The 21,196-nt window shown below is 43.9% G+C and overlaps 1 protein-coding gene across 1 annotated transcript in view; it reads left to right on the forward strand.

Moving 5' to 3' along the window:
* Positions 1-605: 605 nt before the first annotated feature.
* TSPAN31 (tetraspanin 31) overlaps positions 606-21,196 on the forward strand; it is a 129,278-nt gene continuing 108,687 nt past the window's right edge. The window contains exon 1 of the mRNA XM_078688745.1: positions 606-801. Coding sequence (XP_078544871.1) covers positions 739-801 — 63 coding nt within the window. The 5' untranslated portion in view covers positions 606-738. The remainder of the gene's footprint in view (positions 802-21,196) is intronic.

The following is a 21,196-nucleotide window of genomic DNA, read 5'->3' on the forward strand; positions in this document are numbered from 1 at the left end:
TATCTCTTGTGGTAACTTATGCACGCATCTTCCGATGTAAAAGTCTGAGTTTAATCACTGTAACTGGAACTCCATGTATCCTGCTACTGTTGTAAAGCGCTCTGATACCTTTGGGCCATGTCCGCGCTAAACAAAATTGCTAAAATTATAAAATAGAAGACCATAAGCTATCATTCAAACATGTCAGCCGCGAATACTCTCTTAGGTCCGCCTTCTACGAGCTGAGAGATTATAAGCGGCCATCTTTGAGTAGAAGCAGGACCCTCTTCATATCGAGGGAAAAGGGACGAAATGCTAATGCTAAATTGCTGCTTTCCGAGGCACGAATAACGGCATGCTTTTTGCTTTTCCTAAAATATTTTCATAGTAGAAAGTATTTTCTAATAGTAGTAATTCCATATTAACACTAAAAATACAATATTTCTGAGCTACAATATTATTTGAGATGTGTTGGTACAAATTGCGAATCTCATGGTTAACGTTCTTGAAGGAATTGCGCCAATTTAAAATGGAGCTGACTATTGCGGATATTCTGTGCCTCAATATACTGCATAGCCCAAGCAGTCCCCTTTTCCTTTCCATGGCCACGCCCAAGAGGAGATGATGTCACAGGAGCCGACGGACTTTGGTTTTACCGGAGCGGAAGTTGGTTTAGATTTAAAGAGACACGCTCTGTGGTACGGTGTGTTTGGCTGAGGTTCTGGTTTTGGTGTCTGGATTTGGGGCAGCAACGGCAAGATGGTGTGCGGCGGCTTTACGTGCTCGAAAAACGCCCTGTGCGCTCTGAATGTCGTGTACATGGTGAGTGTATATGGGGAACAGTGGACATAGAGTAGCTCTGTGCCGTCATTACAACATGTTTCCAAGTCTGTCTTTCCTTTGGAAAACCTTTTATGTTTTAGGAGTACTAGTGAAGGGTGCTTACAGAACCAGCTGGGCAGACCCCTCTCAAAACAATGACTTGTAATAGAGAAGCCCACGACTGGAAACATGGTGTTGTGTCGACATGGCGCTAAGTGGCAACCCTATTGCCATCACCTGAACAACTCCTAAGCCAGGATGTGCGGTGATAACGAAAGAAGTACTCATTTGGGGGTCACTGTCACTCTGTAAAGAAATGTTATAGGGCTACTGTCACTCTGTAGAGAAATGTTATAGGGCTACTGTCAAGGAGAGTCACTAAAATGGAACACATTTTATGATGAGTCTGGGCACGCCATAAACGTGTTATATAAGAAAGACCAGACTGAAATATGCATGGAGGGTCAGTGTCTGACAAGTGAGATCATAAGTGCCTGACCCGCTGCCATAGAAGATAGACTACAGAAGGGATGCTAACATTGGTCCACGAGAGCTGCATCTGTGTCATACTATCGGGAAGGGTATGAAGTAAATATACGTATAACGACTTTAGAAGGATATCCCTAACCTTGCTTGACAATATGTATCCTAAAAATAAGGCATGACCCACCCCTCCAAGGCTTGCCATCTTTGTTACAGACCACAAAGTAAAGAGTATTGCTAGGGAAGAATTATTTTTGATGGGTGGGATTTGAAGGCATAGTCACAGTTGAAAGACCGCGACTAGAGGGACAATACATTAAATCAGTTTAGGAGCCGGTAAAATTATTTGATGGGCAATAGTTGGCGAGGTCAGTTGGTAAAATGTGGCTTTTCGACAGGTAATCATATAAAGGGTGTGCAACGCTTCTGGTAGCAACTTTTGGATAGTGTTCTGACCAATAAGACCTCAAGGGCCAAGGACATGTGGTGATCTTACATTTTGTTTTATTCTTTTGTGATTACTGGTCTAGGTTAGTATGGTAACTTAGGCCAGTGAAGGAATATGGACATCCCAATGACCTCTGTTAAAGGCAGACCATAGGCATTAGTTCCCTCAGTCTGAGCTGGGCACAGTCCTATGTCAGAAGCAAAGCACACGCATTACATAAACTGGAATAACATTTTAGAATGAACATTGCAGTGAAGTTGGTAAAAGAGTAACTTTACTAGACCTCTGTTGAAGCAAGGCTGATTACATTCGTGCATTTAGGCCAGATGAGTCCAGGAACCTAATGGGACCTTATACAAAATGGGTACACAGATTTAATGGGGAACCAATACACAGGATCTTAATACAAATTTCACAGATGTAGGATAGAAGGGGAGTGCAGCATTATGGTGTGGTCGGATTGGCGGCCACACATCAAAGTAGGTTATAATAAATGGGTGTAACCCGAAGAGTCACTGGGACCCGGGTAGCTAAAGGTATAAAGAGAGGGTGGTCCCAGGATAAACGCAAATAGTATAGTAATGAATTCACAGGAATGGAAATAGTAAATAGTAAACCAAAGTCAGAAGTACATATGTTATTTAATCACAAAGTATTACATGTAAAGTTAGCATACATAGCCTAAATACACGGATCAACCTGTCATAGTGCCCAAGGTAGGGAGGGAAGGGGGAGACAAGGTGAGGGTAAATGTGGTAAACAATAGTGCACCAATAAAGTAACTGCAGTACACGTCACAAATACATCTTTGTATAAATACTCTGAGACTGACTAAGGTTTGCGCCAGGCACCCGAATAGTGCAAAAATAACACTGAATTAGGTTGCAATCATGCTTCCACGTCGGTGAGCCAAATTATTTATAGATAGGGCAGGAAGCTGATAGGGGATCCAGTTGTCAGCGATGAAATATACAGGGTCGAAACGTCGAAAACTGGATCCCCTGGATCCCCCATCAGCTTCCTGCCCTAGCTATAAATAATTTGGCTCTCCGACGTGGAAGCATGACTGTAACCTAATTCAGTGTTATTTTTGCACTATTAGGAGGAATCGATGTGCTAAATTGATACGGGGTCAGTATGACCATAGACTTTACTGGCATCAAAGTCCTGGATGGCCATGTATATGAGCTTGATTTTGTGTAAAGGAGAGCTCTATGTATTTCAGGAAAATCATCAGTCGAAAAGCATTTAAGTTTAATTGAGTCTCGAGCAGGTGAGGATCGTATGCATTACAGATCCTGGACAGAGTAGGGCCATTGATGTTTCTTGCGCCTTAGACGGAAAAGAACTTGTCCTTTGAGTCTTTCAAATATAGAGGATGAGCCTCACTGGGATCTAGGATAGAGGAAGCCTATGATGAGTGCACGGATTTGGGCCAGCTGAGTCCCATGGAGAGCATGGGGATCTAGTTAGAGGTTGCCATGAACCGTAATGGGTCCTGGGGATGATGTCAATGGATCTAGAGTGAACAGGGGTGGTAGGTGTTGCAGGGATTTAGTATGGGAGGGAGTGCACCCTGGACAATATAGGATGTAGAGAACCACAATGATAATTTCAGGAATGATTGTAGTGGAAGACCTTTAACATTATGGGCAGTTAGACAAAGAATGAGCATGGACCTTACAGGGATCTGCATCAAGGTAGTAATATAGCTTTGCTAGAAACCTCTAGAGCTTGATGGATGTGGACTCTACAATACCCTAAGGCAGAAGAGGATCATATACATTCTGTGGAACTTGGACAGAGGATAGACTTTACTGACAGTTTAAGAGTCTGAGCATTATTTTGATCCACAATAAAGGACATCCATGGATGATATGGGAGTCTAGCATATAAAGTGACCATCCGCATTACTGTGATCCAGAGCACAATGTCCATGGATATTTAAAAGTGACCTATCTTAGAGAAGGGAAATTGACATTACTGCAGTGTAATTAGACTGCTAACCATGGACCTTACATGAACCAGGGCATAGGAGGACCCTGTAAGTGTCCACTATAGATGACAAAGGACATTACTGAGATTGAGAACTGGAAGACTAGACATTAGAGCCCTCCAGCATATGGAGGAGAAACATGAACATTAGTGAGATCTACTAAGAAGTTAGATGGTGGGCTTTGCAGAGACCAACACTTGAGTGGACCTTAAACACTAAGGGACAGATTGCGAGTCTGGCGCTCTGAAGACCACCAGACTAAATTTCGTGACCGTGGCAGATCCAGCCACCGGCGGTCCGACCGCACGATTACTACCCGGGCAGTGAGACCGTAGTGGGACTGCCTTCTCCGTCAGCGAACCACCGTTCCATGGCATAAAAGTGGTGGGCAGAGGCAGCAATATGCTTGGCTGGAATGCCACTGTTATATAGGTTTCCTGTCAGTCAGACTTTTCATTGTGGTTACCACCATGAAAAGCCTGGCTGAGAGGAAGCAAATGGGAGCCTACAGTGACTATTGACGTATATATATGGATGCACACTGGGGGGCATAACATGTCCCCACCCCCGTGTGCATGTACATAGGTTCCTGCATGGCATGTACTTACAAGTCCATGCCATGCAGGAACCTTGTGAGGCGCTCCCATTGCAGTGCCCTTTTAAAAAGGCACTGCCACCATTTAAAGCAGAGGTCTTCAAACTGGGGGGCGGGCCCCCCTAGGGGGGCCTCGAGTCATCTCAGGGGGGGCGCCAGGCTCTGGCCAAAAGAAACATTATGCTTTGTTTTCAGCCTAAAAAAATGAGCAGCAGTAAGCTTGTCTGTAATGGGCCATCATTCGCATCCTTTGTCATTTAAATCCTGGCTGGGAGAAGGTGTCAAAAGGGAAGGGACTTCAAATTTTCTCCAAGACCCACACTGCCGTTTTGAATAACCACACTGGATCCTTTGCACATTAGTAAGGCCTACCTCACCGGAATAGTATGTTTGGAAATCATGTATTTGTTTGCATTTCTAAAACAGTGACAGAACTTAGCTGCAATGTTTAAATAAGTCTAGACATATTTAAACATTGCCAGTTAAATAAAATAATTTTGAAATATTTTGAGGGGGTGCCCGGCGAATTGTTTTTCTACACGGGGGGGGGGCGCAATAAAAAAAGTTTGAAGGCCACTGATTTAAAGGGCAAGGGGGAACCGCTACGCCGCCATACCTGTGTAAAGTAATAATCTGGCAGGAGGCTGTGACCTTCGGTGGAGCGGTGGCGCTGCGGTTTTCACTGCCGTGCCACCGCTCTGCTGTAAGGTTGTGATCTAAGGGTTTTCATATGAAGGGGTCCATGGACATTACAGGGCTCAACTTGGAGTGGTACTTTGGATAATATTGGGATCAAAGATGGAATTCAGTGAGTGTGAGAACATGCCAGAGAATGTGGTTAGAAGAGTATTATGGGCCATACTGACAGCTAGGCAAGAGCAGTGCTTAAGATAGTTCCAGGGATTGGCTGGCTAGAGAGATACTATTGTTGTAATGTGGACCAGGTACAAGTTGGACGTTAAGGTTAAGAGGGCAAAGGAGATCACAGGAATTGAAGGGCATAGCCTCCACACGGTGGATTGATCTTCGTCATTTCCCTGTCCACACCTGAAAGTTGAAGTTGAAGTTGCAGTAGGTTACATACTGGTTACTAGTAGCACCTCCACATTGTTTCTCCACAGCCATGGCAGATCATTACCTCTCACCCTTGCCGCCCCACTCCACAGTACTTGATGTCTTCTTGCCTCAGGCGCGTATTCTGTGTACCTCCTTTGAAATCCCCTTTGTCAGGAGAGCTTCTCCGATGACCCGTACTGTGACCGTTTCTTTTTAATGTAACGGCTGAGGACCACTGTATAAATCTGCGAGATGGATGTGGCAGTTCCAAAGGGAGCCAGACAATCTTTTTTGTGCTTTGTAAGGTTTTTGTCCATAGGAGGAAAACACCTTTGATAACTAACTGCACTAAAGTAATCCTCGTTTTATGCATTTGATTGTCGTAGATGGATGTAATGTGTGGTTTGGATTTAAAAAAACGGTTTGCTTTTACCTCAAAACCAGGATGTGGTAATTAATGTTGTGCACACACATAGCAAGCAGTTCCTTTTCAGTGGGCGTTTGATACAGTGTCATGGTCAACTATTAATTTTGACAAGAAATTAAATGCCTAACACGGTGTTTTTTTTGTTTTGTTTTTTTTTAAGTATTGCTGGGTTTTTTTCTGCTTATGGCAATACACCGAAGTTTGATTTCATATGAAAGCTCTGCTCAAATCACAGGGCGCTTCTCCCTGCATAGGAATTCTCGGCAGATTATTGGTAGCCTGGTAAATAAATTACCCATCAAAGTTAAATCACCTTTGGTCTTTTATCAGTACTTTTATGACCCCCTGTACTTTGTTTCTTCTACGTGTTGATCTTGGGTTTATCTGATCTGCAGCCATTGGCTTGGTAGGCCTGTCCACAGTAGGAGCCACCCGGTTTATTTGCTGCCTATCTATTTGTTCAGTCAGGAATGAATGAATGAATGTATAACTGACGTCAGTAAAACCACCTCTGCTAGGGTGGTGTAAATGTGTTATTAGAAGACTTATGCCTAGGGTAGACAGCTAGCCATACACATAGCTGTTTACATTTGATGGTGCGACGCTTTAAACGAAACTTTAAAAAAAACAAAAAAGAACTGCTGGTTATCCAAGTGCACAGTGAGATTTGGGAGTGCTTGACACAGCATGGTCCAGAATTGCTGTCCAAGTAGTAGAGTCCGGCAACAGATTACTTCAGAGTAATTTTTAGCAACCTCAATGTAGCAAGTACAAACGGGCAGTAACAAAACCATGCATTCTTTTTGTTGCGAAAGGTTTCTCGCGTTTTAGTGAGAAGTAAAGTTACAGGCTCACATGATGTTCAATTTAGCCAACACCAGCCCTCTTACCCCACACAATTACTGTCTACAGATGTAGTGTGTACATTAGTAAGTACTGTGCGGCGTAAGTGCTGTTGACTGTGAATGGTACAGGCCTAATTTAAATCCCTGTTGATGCACTTCCAGTCTAGAACATTGAGAAGGCTAGTTTACTAATCTAACTCCAAACCTAGATATTTGGGGAAAGTTGTAAATTACGGAGGCTACATTATGCATATTTCTTTTAATGTGTACTCCAAGTACACATTAAAAGAAATATGCATAATGTTAGCCTCTGTGTCTTTAATAAAATCCAGATTTTCTTGTCATGGTAATAGGGGAACCGCAATTCCTCAGACATTTATAGGAGCATTGGCAAAGCGGTTATGTATTGTCTTTGCAACCTATTGGCTTTGCAGTGCTTTTTGTGGGTGCTATTTAGGATTGGCGAAAAACAAAAATGGTTGTTGCCGAGGCTAGACAGCAGTGGCAAAAATGTTTTTAAAAAGCATGATGGCCCATATGCACGTATGCGTCATAATGTATGCACCTTGTTGCTACTGGCAGTACGTCTGGGATTAATGTGTATAAACACATAGAAAGCCGGGCATCCATCACGAAATCCTGTTTGCATGAATTAGCACGTTAAAGATCTGTTGACTATGCAAATTCTTGCGCTTTGTGCTACATCAGTAATGTTTCCTACTGCCTTTGTGCGGGAACATTCAGACAGCTTGTGCTGTTCAATCCATAACCGATAACATTTTTTAGCTAATTTACCCAGGATAAGAATTACATATTTTACAACCACGTTCACGGTGTCAGTGATTAGCGTAAGAACAGACGGGAGTAGTAGAGTAAAAAGCTATATCCGAAAAGATCGCGAGACCAAACTGACCTCTTAGCTGCACTGAAACTTCTGTGGGAACACAAGGTGCTAGTCCAAGAGTCATCTTGTGAAAGGAGTGATTCAAAACAGGAAAAAAAAAATTTAACAAATGGAGCAAAGCACCCTGCTAAATATTACAAAACTAGCCCAACTTCCACCACTTTTTCTCTTCCACTATAGCTTACAAAAGAAGGTAAATTGAGAACAATGTAAAATCAAAGGAAAGCAAAGAAGCTAAACATTTTTTTATAGTTTCATTGGAGCAATCACCTGCAATAACATATACAAAGAGATAATAAAAGAAGGTAGTGCACCTTTTCATATCCTAGTGAGAAAATCAACATTTCCGTTTGTAAACACAGAAGAAGAATGTTTCCATTTAGTTTAATGTTTATATGTAATATAAGTAGACTTGGGTAGGGATTTTTTTTGCTTGAATTAATATTTTTTTTTAATTCATTGTTGCCTCTTTCTACAAAAACACTTTGGGCGAGACTGCACGCATATAATCTTAAGGGTAATAGCAGCTTTAATAGAACGGGTCTGGAAGCAGAATCCGTACCCAAACTCCTAGGCAAAACTGCATTACAAAACAATTAATGACCTCACTAATATATTGCAAGCTTCCTAAGCCCACCCTTCTAAACGTGTATTGCCCCCTCCCTCTAAACTGCTCTATTGTGGCTACTGCGAAAGAGGTTGATCCACAACCCAACCCACCTAAAATCCCCTCCCACTCCACCCTCTACCCTACCTACCAATAAGGGCATTGGAATGCCTTTGGGGCACGCCACGCGCCTTCTGCACAGGTCTGGAAACTAAATCCTTACACAAAAACCTAGGCAAAGTGCCTTACAAAATTAAAAACAAGCATTGGCATGACTGACTGACTGACTGAAGTTTTTATTAAGCGCTCGAATGCCGCGGCGTCTTGGCGCTGTAGAATAAAAGGTGATGTGAGACAGGGCAGGGAGAACAGCCATGTTTTCAGGGATTTTCTGAATCTCAGTTTGGAGGCTTGTGAGCGAAGTTCGACAGGCAATGAGTTCCAAAGTTTGGAGGCCTGATTAGAAAATGATTTTCCACCCCAACGCACTTTCCGGATTCTAGGCACGCAGACCAGGTCTTGATTAGCCGATCTTAGAGTTCGGTTGGGCACATAGCGCGGGAGAAGTTTGGCCAGATCGTCTGATCCTTTTCCGTGTACGGCTTTGTGGGCCAAGCAGAGGGCTTTAAACTGGACTCTGCGCTTAATTGGCAGCCAGTGCAGCTCTCGAATGGCCTGGGAAGTGGGGTGACGCTTTGGCAGGTTCAGGAGAACCCTGGGGGCCGCGTTGTGGATAGCCTGCAGCTTGATCAATTGCTTCTCTCCCGTACCGAGATAGAGAGAGTTGCAATAATCAACCCGAGAGATTACTAGGGCAGCAATGACAGTCTTTTTTAAGGTGGGTGGAATAAAAGGCAAGATCTTTCTAAGTACCTTCATCATATGAAAACAAGCTGAAGTGACTTGGTTCACCTGCGCTGTGCAGGAGAGGTTTTTGTCCAGTAAGAATCCGAGGTTTCTGACCTTCTCGGCTGGGATAGGACAGCAGCCGGCTTCCGGGGGCCACCATAGCTGACTCCATATCGAGGGCTTTCGACCGAATTCTATGATTTCAGTCTTCTCAGTATTTAGTTTGAGAAAGTTTTGGCTCATCCAGTTTTTTACACTGAGAAGGCAATTCCTGAAACGGCCTGCGGTTGCTTCAATGGAATCGGAGACCGACACTATGATTTGTGTGTCGTCTGCATAAGACACTAATCTCAAGCCATGGGATTTTATCAGTTTTGCCAAGGGGGTGACATATAAATTGAACAAGGTTGGTGATAATGCCGACCCTTGTGGGACTCCTCCGGGAAGAGTGAATTCCTCTGATTTAAGTCCATCCCAGTGGACTTGTTGGATTCTGCCTGTCAGAAATGATGCTAAGAGGGCTAGAGCGGCATCGGAGATGCCCAGATTTTCCAGACGACTTGGTAGGACCGAATGATTGACGGTGTCGAACGCCGCGGTTAAATCAAGTAATATGAGGGACGTTCTTCCACCGTCATCCATGGTCTTCCTGATATCTTCTGTTGCCATGATAAGGGCTGACTCCGTTGAATGGCATGCTCGAAAGCCATGTTGTGTAGAGTCAAGAAGATTATTCTTCGTGAGGAAAGTCATCAGTTCTAAGTTCATGGCTTTCTCGAGGATTTTAGCTGGTAGAGGCAGACAGGAGATGGGCCGATAGTTTTTAGTTTCGGAGGGATTGAGTGAGTCTTTTTTCAGAATCGGGCGGATACAGGCCTTCTTCCAGATTGAGGGGAAGGAGTTCGAGCATATAGCCTTGTTTAATAAAGAGGTCAATACTCTAGTTATAGCTAATGGAATAGAATGCAAAATGTGCGGAGGGCATGGATCCAGTGGAGATCCTGATTTCATCTGTAGGAGAAGGTCCCCGACCTCCGACTCCTTTAGCATAGGAAATCTAGAAAAGACAGGGAAAGTGGGAGGTGAAGATTCCTCAGTGTCCACTGCCGGGATCTGGGTAGGAGTGACCGAGATGTTAAGGCTGGTATTGGAGTTGGTGGCTTCGGTGCCGAGACCGTCATAAACTGCCTGTACTTTGCTCTGGAAAAAAGCAGCAATATTCCCGACAAAGTTCTGGTCCGGTGTAAATATAGTGTCTCGCGGGGTTTTTGCCAGAAGGGTAACAGTCTTAAAGAGCTCTCTGGCAGAGTTGGGGGCTTCTTGGATTTTGGTGGTGTAAAATGTGGATTTGGCCTGAAAAATCGCTGCCTTGTACTCCTGCAGAGCTTTGGAGTATTCGGCCTTTTTAAGAGCGCAGTAGTTGGACCGCCAAATGCGCTCAGCTTTGCGGCATTTGAGTTTGATTAATTTCAACTCAGCTGTATACCACTGGGCGGTGGCCAACCGTTTCTTAGGCACTCGGGACTCCAGAGGAGCTAGCTCATCGGCAGCCTGAGCAATCCATCTGTTAAAGCTGGAGGCTCCAGTGTCGATGCTACATTGCTCAAATGTTGGGGGGTCGTTGGCAAGAGCCTCTGCTAGCAGATTCGAGTCTAAGTGTTTCCATGAACGCTTGCTTTCCGGGGGCAGGAAGCGTCTTCTGTGTCTTGCAGAGTCATGAAATTTTAGATTAAAGAAGACAGCCCTGTGATCAGACCATGGGACAGGCAAAGTGGAAGAAAATTTTAAATTATTGTTGTTGGTGAAAATGCCGTCAAGAGTATGTCCTGCAATGTGGGTGGGCTTACGCACTAGTTGGATCATATCAAAACTAAGCAGGTTGTCAATGAGAGTTGCGGAATCAGAAACATTAGTAGCTTCGAGGTGAAAATTAAAATCTCCTAGAATTGTAAAAGTGGCGGAGTCCGTGGTGGATTCCAGATATGTGTGGAGAGCAGTGATGAAGGGAGCTTTTGGCCCTGGGGGTCTGTAGAGCAGCAGGCCAACGAAAATCAGACGGTTATTGCATTTCATTTTGAAGTTCAAGGCTTCAGCCTCCATATTTAACTCTGGTAGGCAGAATATTTTTAGATGGGACTTGTAGATGATACCAATGCCCCCGCCTGTTCTTCTAGGTCGGTTGAGGTACTCTACAAAATATCCCTCCGGAACTGCTATGTTCCAATCTGGACCAGAGGCCTCAGATGACCAGGTCTCAGTAAGGAACATTACATCTGCATCGTGATCGGTTATAAACGCCTCAATTTCGCATTTGTTTTGGCATGGATCTAATATTCAATAGAATGCATTTTAGAGTCCTTCTCCTGACAGCAGGAGAGGCTTCCAGACTCAGATGATTGCAGATGGTAGGTCGATAGCCACAGGTCAGGCATGTAGAGACTGTGAGGGAGTCTGAACAGTTAGCTCTGACCGGATTTTTACAACTAGGACGATTAAGCAGAAATAGCTCTTTGGCTGAGTAGCGAAGGGGCGAGGATCGGGCAGGGGTCACGGCGCATGACGCTGGCCCGGCGCAGACGGGCTTGACTTTGGCGCAACTTCGGCGCGCCCGCTGCGCTCGTCCGCTGCCGGGAGAGCATTTGGCTAAGTAGGCTCGTGTCAGGGTGGTGCTTGTGAGCGCTAGACCGCGTCCCTGCACTCCCCCACACCTAAGATGGCAGCGATGTGTGGGTGTTTGTGGATTTCAGCAACCCGGTTCTCCCTCCGCACAAACGGGACTTCCCGCGGCAGAAACAGGGATAGGGTAGCAGGTAAGGGTCACAGAGCACTATTAAACAATTTAGCAGTCAAATTGCAAAAACGAAATATTTTTTAAAAAAACGAGATTTCAGCAAGCAATAAAATACAATTTATCAATCAAATTGCAGAGGGATTGAATCTTTAAAAAACGAAGCTTTACACACAGAGAAAATACACTTTCTAGCGTGAGCTCTGATTGCTCCATAGCCAATAGGCCTCGCTTTTGGGATCTTCTAAGTTTTTAGGTATGTAATAGTTGTTGTTTTTGCGCTAATTATATTGTTTTGGATAATTATACAATATTTTTTGTATTAATTCAAAACATTTATTGGGATGAAATATCTTTTAATATTGTAATAATTATCCCATTGTAAAATATTATTTCGTATGTTTTTGGCAAATTATGCATAAGAGCATCCGCTAAGTGAATCTGTCAGTGAGTTTGTAAATAAGAGTGTCAGTTATTGAGAGAGTGGGGGCATGAAAAATAACAGTAGAATAACGAAAAGTAACAGGCAATGTCGGTTTGGCTGAGAATAAAATCAAAAATAGCCAATGTTGTCTTGTCCTGTCACACCTGCTTATTTTCTAATACAGCCGTGCCCGGTGTATTAATTAATTAATGCTGCTGTATTAAAAAACATATTTACAACAAGGGGTGGTGAGGGACAGAGTCTCTGAATTAAGCAGAATACTCTCACCCAGTCAAGAGATCAGGGCTAGATCCAACACCGTTTTTTAGCTCATTGCACCATCCCAGTTTCAGAACCCGGCTGTATGCAAATTAGTCTGTCCCTGGCCCAGTGTATCATGGGAACAGGGCAGACCAGACTACAAAAGCCAATTCTTACACTGGGAAGGAAACAAGCTTCCGGGGACCTGTTTCTGGCATTACAGCCGTCTTCGGCCCGGCTTGCTTGAATCCTGATGGTGCAATGAGCAAGGGACTCATGTCTGAGCATACCCTTCCACGCTTAGGGTGGACAAAAATATTTACAACAAGGGGTGGTGAGGGACAGAGTCTCTGAATTAAGCAGAATACTCTCACCCAGTCAAGAGATCAGGGCTAGATCCAACACCGTTTTTTAGCTCATTGCACCATCCCAGTTTCAGAACCCGGCTGTATGCAAATTAGTCTGTCCCTGGCCCAGTGCATCATGGGAACAGGGCAGACCAGACTACAAAAGCCAATTCTTACACTGGGAAGGAAACAAGCTTGCATACAGCCAGGTTCTGAAACTGGGATGGTGCAATGAGCTAAAAAACGGTGTTGGATCTAGCCCTGATCTCTTGACTGGGTGAGAGTATTCTGCTTAATTCAGAGACTCTGTCCATCACCACCCCTTGTTGTATATGTATTAAAAACCATGGCAGATGGATCTCAAATGGGAGAGTGAGTGGGAGAGTGAGTGAAAGCGAAGAGAGAGCGAAAGGAGAGAGATAGAAAGAAGGGTAGAGAAAGTGAATAAAGGGGAGAGAAAAAAGAGAAAGTGGGGAGAAAGAATGAAGGTGGGAGAGAGAGAGGAAAGAGAATGAAGGACAGAGAGAATATGATAGGGGTAGAGAGAGAAGATAGAGCGAGAGGAGAGATATTAAAGGGGAGAGAGAGATAGAGAAGTGTTGATAGAGTGAATAAAGTGAGAAAGAGAGAGCGAGAGAGAGAGAAGATGCAATAAAAATGAATACATTGCTAAATGCCTCTGCTTATGTCGCCTTGTCCTGTATCTGCTGCTTGTTTCAGAAAACAGCATTGCACGAGTGAATAACGAATGCTGTCACTTTAAAATACATCCATGCAACATAAATCGTGTCACAATAGATAGCTAATGATATTTTAAAGCACACGCAAAATAAAAGCTGTGCAGGAGTGAATAAAGCTGATTCGCGATTTACATTCGCTGTAAAGCACACGCAAAATAGAAGCGTGTAGAAGTGTCAAATTAGAAATACACACCTAATATAGATAAAAGCAAACCACAGAGGAAATGCGTTTTATTTTTTTTTTAAATCGAGAGAGCACTAGATTAAAAGGCCAGTGAAAACATTCAGAGTAAAAGCAAAACACATGAAAGCCGTGCACAATTGATGAAATAATGCTCCATAAAAGAATGCTTTATTTGTTATTTTTATTCCTTTCGTTTTTTGGGGGTAAACGCCTTTCCCCATACTGTTCATAAAATTACAGCCCTTTAACAACACTTTAACACAATATCTACCAGTAGAAATAACCGGCTTCTGGGGGATGGAAGTGTTTGTTTGGAAGTAATCTTGTAAAAAAAACCTCAGCTGGGGGGATACAGGAATCAAGGAGGATGGCTCTGTCTGGATTGTGCCACAGTGGCGCCTCTGGTCTGTTTCCTGCTAACTCTTCTCAATTTAGCATTCTAATGTAAGTGCAAACAAGCCGCTCTGTCTGCATATTTAAACAACAAACTTTAAATAATAGTTATGCGACCTTGCTGCAGGAACACCAGGAGTCTCTTGCACCCATGTAACACAAAATATATGACAATAAATAGGTATGGAAAGCTTGATAAATACATTTGTGTTTAAAGCAAAACACACACATTTTAGTTTAAATGTTAGGCCTACACAACCCTATAATTATACCGCTCGAAGAACTCCTTGTCTGCTGTGTCGATTTGCAAAACACACACATTTTAGTTTAAATGTTAGGCCTACACAACCCTATAATTATACCGCTCGAAGAACTCCTTGTCTGCTGTGTCGATTTGCAAAACACACACATTTTAGTTTAAATGTTAGGCCTACACAACCCTATAATTATACCGCTCGAAGAACTCCTTGTCTGCTGTGTCGATTTGTACAACCCGCAGGCCAAAGTGGAGGACAGTGGAGGAGAATATAAAACAAAATAATGCAAGAAGAGGTAGAGGATAAAGCTCAAGTGGGAGAATGAGTGAGAGAGAAGAGAGAGCAAGAGGAGAAATAATCAAGGTAACAGTCAATGAAGGGGAATGAAAGAGAGAAATAAGGTGATAGAGAGAGTAAATAAAGGGTAAAAAAAAACAGAGGGAGAGAGAAAATGAAGGGGGAGCAAAAAGAGAGCGAGAAGATGCAATAAACAAGAGCGGCCGGGAAACTGAAAGTACGGCCGGCCAGCCATGAATAATTAGGGGAGGAGAAGCTGCAGAGCGCACGCTGGGAGAAGCCCTTTGATGTGGTGGCGGCCGTGAAAAAATGCAATTGGGAGGGAGGCCGATGCGCGTGCTTGTTTGGTCACGTGATTCACGTGAACTCGAAGAAAACCGCACAGAAAAAGACATAGTTTGACGAGTATTTTGACCACTAGAATTCTCTCCTTTTCCATTCCTGCGGAATGGGAAAAGGCGAGACCTAATAATCTCACATATACATTGTAAACCTCTAAACCAACACTTCTAAAATCACATTGCCCACCTCAATTCCCTCCTCCACATTCAAACCTGTCCTACAACTCCTGCACTCACTGATATCATCAAATACTCACCTGTTACATCACCCAATACATCCCTTTGCTGCTTGATCATATCCCTGAACTATGTTCACTGCCCCTTCTGATCCCGTCCATGCAACAATGGTCCTATTGCCATGCCAGCTAGGAATACCTCCTGGTGGCTTCCTGCCCCACCCCACAGTCCTCTCACAAACTTCTCGAAAAAAATATACAAGCTTAAGTCCTGAGCTCTTTCCCTAAAGCTGCACAATCTTAAACCTAAGCTCCAGCAAGAAATACTAGTTGCCAAATAACGACAAATGTACCCCATCCTGTTGAAACAAAGCCTGGTCTTCTTGATCAATTGCCTCATGTTTCAAAACTGAAATCCCCATCAATCTGCAAAAACTTCTCAATTGACCGTCAGGCCAGCCCTCCTGTATTTACAATTGTTAAGCAGTCCCCGCATTATATTTTACGTCGCTAGCTTCTTAGTAGCTGGTGTGCAGATTAAGAATAAGAGTATATGTGCCTCAATTATTTCAGCCTGACTTTGATTGAATCAGATGTTTGTTGGAACTGGCCCTTTTTGCAGGGTCATCCTCAAACTTTTTGCTTCTTCCTCACTTATTTTTCCTGACCCGTGGCTGTTGGCAATAGGACTCTGCGCACTTTACCACTGCTGATCAGTGCTAAAGTGCATATGCTCTCTGTGTAAATTGTTATTCTGATTGGATATACATGATTGGCATATTTGTATCACCATGATGTCCCTAGTAAAGTGCACTGGGTGTGCCAGGGCTGGTGATGACAGATGCTACTAGTGGGCCTGCAGCACTGATTGTGCCACCCACATGAGTAGCCCTAAAATGGTGTCTCAGGCCTGCCACCGCAGTGCCTGCATGCAGTCTGTGAACTGCCATGTCCTCCTGGTCAGTGTCCCCACTGATCAGGCCTAACCCTTCCCTTTTTATGCACATTAGTCACCCCTATGGAAGGCCCAAGGTACCCCCCTGGGCAGGGTGCAGTGTATGTGAAAGATAGAGCATGTACTGGTGCAGGTAACATGCTCTGGTAGTGAATGGCACCCATTTTCGTTTTTCACTACTGAAAGGCTATCTTGTTCCATAGATTAACATGGGGGATGCTGGCTACAGTGGTTACCAGCATTTCTTCTCATAGGAACAAGATAGTACATAAGAGTCTAGTATCCCTGAACTCAGAATTTAATAACACATCTTTTAGGAAAGGTTGTTTTTGAATCCTGTGTTTGAGAACCGCACTTTTAGAAAGTCGCTGTTCTCTTGTCTGACCCTTCTGTGTGCCTTGGGCTGTTTGTGTATTGACTGTGGTTTGAGAGTGACAGGGGCTGGGGATTCCCCAGGAGGCTGGCTGAGTCAGCCCTAGGCTGAATGACTGCATTTGTAACCTGAGTGGTGGTAGGAGTTAGCACCTGGGCCTGAATAGGGTTGTGCCTGCCTGCCACAATGCTGGCTCCACCTCCTGCTGGGTGGCTGACGACCCTGCCCCTCACTCGGAAAGGAGAAGCCAGGCAAACAAAGTGCTCAAGCAACACCCAGAACTGGTTCAGACCGGGCTCAGGGCCCACTTGCACAAAGAGAACAAAGACTTTTAGGGGGTATAAGTACAGGACCCCTGACAACAGAAAATTTGATCATCCTGGAATCAAGAAGGAACCTCTGCCAAGGAGAAAGCTGAATCTGAAGATGGAAGACTGTCCTGCTGTTGCTCTGCTGGACTGACCTGTTGCTTTGCTGCCAAGGAGAGGGAAAGGACTTTGCTGTTGTGCTGTGTCCCCTGTCTTGAAGGAATCTCCAAGGGCCTGAGAAGAGCTGGCTCCCTGTTCTGAAGTCCCAGGAACAAAAGGACTTCACCCCCAGCCTCCCTGAACTCTGCTGCGAGAGTTCTGTCCTTCCTAGAGTGCTTGATCCAGTTGTGGGGCCTCTGGAAGTTGTACCTGTGCTGGGAAGCTTGAAACTAAGCTTGAGAGACTTTTGCAATTGAAAAGTTATCGCATCGCTCGCTGCGGAGCGCAGCCCCGACAGTGCGAGGAAATTCCTGCCGCTACGAAGGCTGACATCGTCGGAGCGTCTGTTGCCGCTGCCAGTGCCGTCGCATCCTTCATTTGCGGCCTGGTGCGTGAAAGTCTAACATCGCTGCGAGTGTCGTCCCAGCGCCTGTCGTCGCTGGGTGAGCTCATCGCTTGCTTGCGGACCTCATCACGTCGAGGAGCTGCGAGAGAGAAGATCACCGCTGGTCCGCGCATCGTCGCCCCGGAGATCATCGCAACTCCAAAGATAGTCTCATCGTGCCTTTGCGAGAACAAACTTCCTACAGAACCTCCGCACCGGAATCCATACAAGTGGCCTTCCTCCCCGTACAGACCGGATTTGTCGCAACACGCCCGCTGCTGCAGCTGGGCTGTCGCAAACGCCTCCCCAGGGTCTCAGGAGCAACGCATCGCTTGTTTTCCACCGCACCAGCTTCTGCTTTTGTAACTTTGTCGCAACTAGAAGGTACTGTGAGTAAACGTGACGCAACTGTGAACTTTTCACGCATCTGTGGATTATTTTATCGTAACCTGAAGAATTTTATCGCGAACCTTAAGAACTCTTTTGAAACCATATTCTTGAACTGTGTATGTTGGATTTTTGTCGTTTTGGTCTTGTGTAATTTAGATTAAATACCTTTATTTTTCTAAACTGTTGTGGAGTCAGTTTGTGGTGTTTTCACTGTGTTACTGTGATTGTTGGTACAAATACTTTACACATTGCCTCTGGTTAGCCTAGACTGCTCGTGTCAAGCTACCTAGAGGGTGAGCAGGGGTGATCTCAGAGGGTTTCCTCCTTGCCCTGACGAGAAGCAAGGGTCCCTATTTGGACAGTGGTACCTACCTCTGCCAACTAGAGACCCCCAGTTCTAACAATGTTCATTTTAGATCTATGGTATTTATGGATTGTTAAATTGAAACTGATATCTTGCGTTCACTCATCTTGATGGATTTTTTTAACATTTTCAAAAAAATTTAAATATAAAATTGTTGTTGTTTACTCTACATGAATATAATTGTACCTGTGTCTTTTTATGATATTAATTTATTGAATAAAAGTGTTTTGACTGACTGACTCTCAATTGACCGTACTCCTCTGTTTTTCCATAGTAACCCCTCTGTTTTTCTGGCAACCCCTTGGATAGGTCAGCGGCACATTCAATTACTCTCTTCAAAATTAGTCCTTTTTTGTTCTTTCCGATGAAAGAACTGGGGTTATGGTTTTTGTAGAATGAGGTCAGGTGACAGAAGAGGGTTTACTTTTCATTCTAAAAAGTATGAGCATTTCTTTGAATTAGATTTAATCTTGTTGGATAGGAGAGAAGTCGGAAATGTACAGTGTAGAGCATCAACATAAACGTATTTCAGATCATGCAGTAGTGCATAGGAATTGAAATTATCAGCCCAAAACAAGGAAGTAAATGGACTATGAACCCGAGGGAGCTCCACATGGAAGATTGGATTCAAAGGCTGCAAAGCAGCTCTGACTTTCTTTGATATGAATATAGGCACAGCGATTATTCATGTAGTGTGGGGTGCTTACAAGGCAATCCTGAGAGGTCAGGGTGCAAGTGGTACTTATTTTCAGATGAAGAGGACTGATCTTGCTAGCATGGAGCAGAAGACTGGAGAATTGCAGTGTCTTAGAGGAAGGTAATTTGGAGTTCGGGAAAAGACAACAGTTAGAATCTGCATTGAAGGTCTCGTAGGAGGCCCTGAAAATATATATGGAAGAGCAGCATGTACAGAAGTGGGAAGCCAGTAGAAACAGACATTTTGAGTATGGTGAAAAGAGTTGAAAACTGTTAGCGTGGAAAACAAAGGCTGATTTAACCAGCAACCACATAAAGGAAATAAAGCATAATATGACAGATACTTTATAGAGCACATTAAGGATATTGGTCAAGTATTTAATGATTGTTTTTTTGTAAACGTATCTATATCAAGAAAGGAAGTAACCTGGACAGTGCACGATTGAGGTAGTGGAAAAGGGGGCAGGACTACAAGTGAGTACATTGTGCCAGGAAGAGCAGACTAGTTTAACGCAGGAAATAACAGTTGGAATCAATATAAAATCTAGTAAGAAAGGGAAGGCCCCAAGGTCACATGGGATACCAGTAGAGCTGGACATTACTTTGAAAGATCAACAATGATAAAGAACCAAAGGCGAACCACACTAGCTGCACCTCTCTGCTTCGTTCCCTTTATAACTGTAGACAGTAGTAGTTGAAGGTGGTGTGCACAAACAGCTCCTGCACCTGCCGTTGCAAGATGCAAACTGGCAAGCAGATTGGGACACTGTGAGCACCTGGAGCAGTGCACTCCCAATCGGGTCTTTGTTAATGATAGACTAGTCGGTTCCTTTGATGGAATTTATAATGAAAGACTTGATTTATACAAACACATGAGTTTCAGCCAACGCGTTTCATTTAACAGATTGAACTTCGTCAGGTTATGAAAGTTTGATGGGAACTATCTGAGATCCGAGGTAAATGTTTCCCTAATATATAGATTGAGAGGGATGCACAGGATACACCAATGATAGAATTGTATCCGAGAAATCACGGCTCAAGTGATGACTCAAAAACCATGCATGGGCCTCCTTGATAAGGGCCCGGGAGGACTCCTTCCTCACTTCAAGATCCAGATCTTGAAGTGCGGAAGGAGCCCTCCTGGCAGCCGCAATTAGGCTCACACATCGGGTCCCCCCCCCCCAAATAAATTACCACCCTTGCTCCATCAAGTCCTAGTTGTTTGGCCTATATCCTGGTCTCTGCTTCTTTTGCCACTCACCGAATGAAGGAAAGTCACAAAACCCGTACTACAGAAGTAGTTCTGCACGAACGACTATACAGCCTATGCAAAACACAATAACCGTTAATAGAATCCTAAAGACCATGCAAATATGATCAACTTAGACAAATGAACGTAACGCTGATAACTGCTAGACCTCCACCCGCCCAAATGTTTTAGCCTCTCATCCGATATTCCCATTCATTTGGCTTCTGTTGCAGCCCCAGTCCTAAAGGAATGTGTCCCATAGTCAGAACACAAACTTAATTAATCCAAAACCTGTTGTAATACTTTTAGAACTTGGAAGGAGGTTAAATATGAACCGTCCCCATGGACAAAAACTTGAGGTGAAGATAAACCAAATAAGCTTAAAAAAATCAAACCAACTGAAACTGGACAATCATGAACGAAGTAAACTTTGTGGCAGAATTACCGCCACACCCCTCCAAAACTGGGCAGTCTTACTGTGTGATAACCAAAGCCTCCTTAGATGAAGCTGGCACGTTATTCCTCAACAAAACAACTTTACCTCTCAAACCCATCAATTTTGTAAAACAAAAGGCCCCTTGGTATAGACAAACCAACAAAGCCATTTCCGAAGGAGAACAACAATTCAAAGACCACTTCTTCACAATATCTGATAACCAGTTACAAGAAATTGGCCTATTTTGGTTGCAACAAGCACCCCCCTTATCTAGGCTCTCCTTCCAGAATCCTCCTGCATACCTGCGTTCCCGACTACCACTGACTTTTCAGTGAGTACAAGCACTGTTATCTCCCCCAGCTGCCAAAGATCCCACTGCATTCTGTTCTTCACTGACTCTGCTCTCGGTGCTCACCCATGAACCTCTGCCTCTCTGAGCGAGACTGTGTGTCTGTTAAATTATCTACACCTGGTACATATCTTTCCTTAAATAGATTGACCTTTAAACAGCTTAACAGAAAAACCCATAGCAACCTAAGGACTCATCTTGGGTTTTTGTGAATTCATCAAAGCAACCAATATTTGTTTATCAACATTGAACACCAGTTTTGTGTTAGCCAAACGTTTTCTCAACAAAACCATCGCAACAACCAAGAAAATCA

This window comes from Lissotriton helveticus, chromosome 1_1 (assembly GCF_964261635.1).
Source record: "Lissotriton helveticus chromosome 1_1, aLisHel1.1, whole genome shotgun sequence".
In the NCBI taxonomy this organism is placed as follows: Eukaryota; Metazoa; Chordata; class Amphibia; order Caudata; family Salamandridae; genus Lissotriton; species Lissotriton helveticus.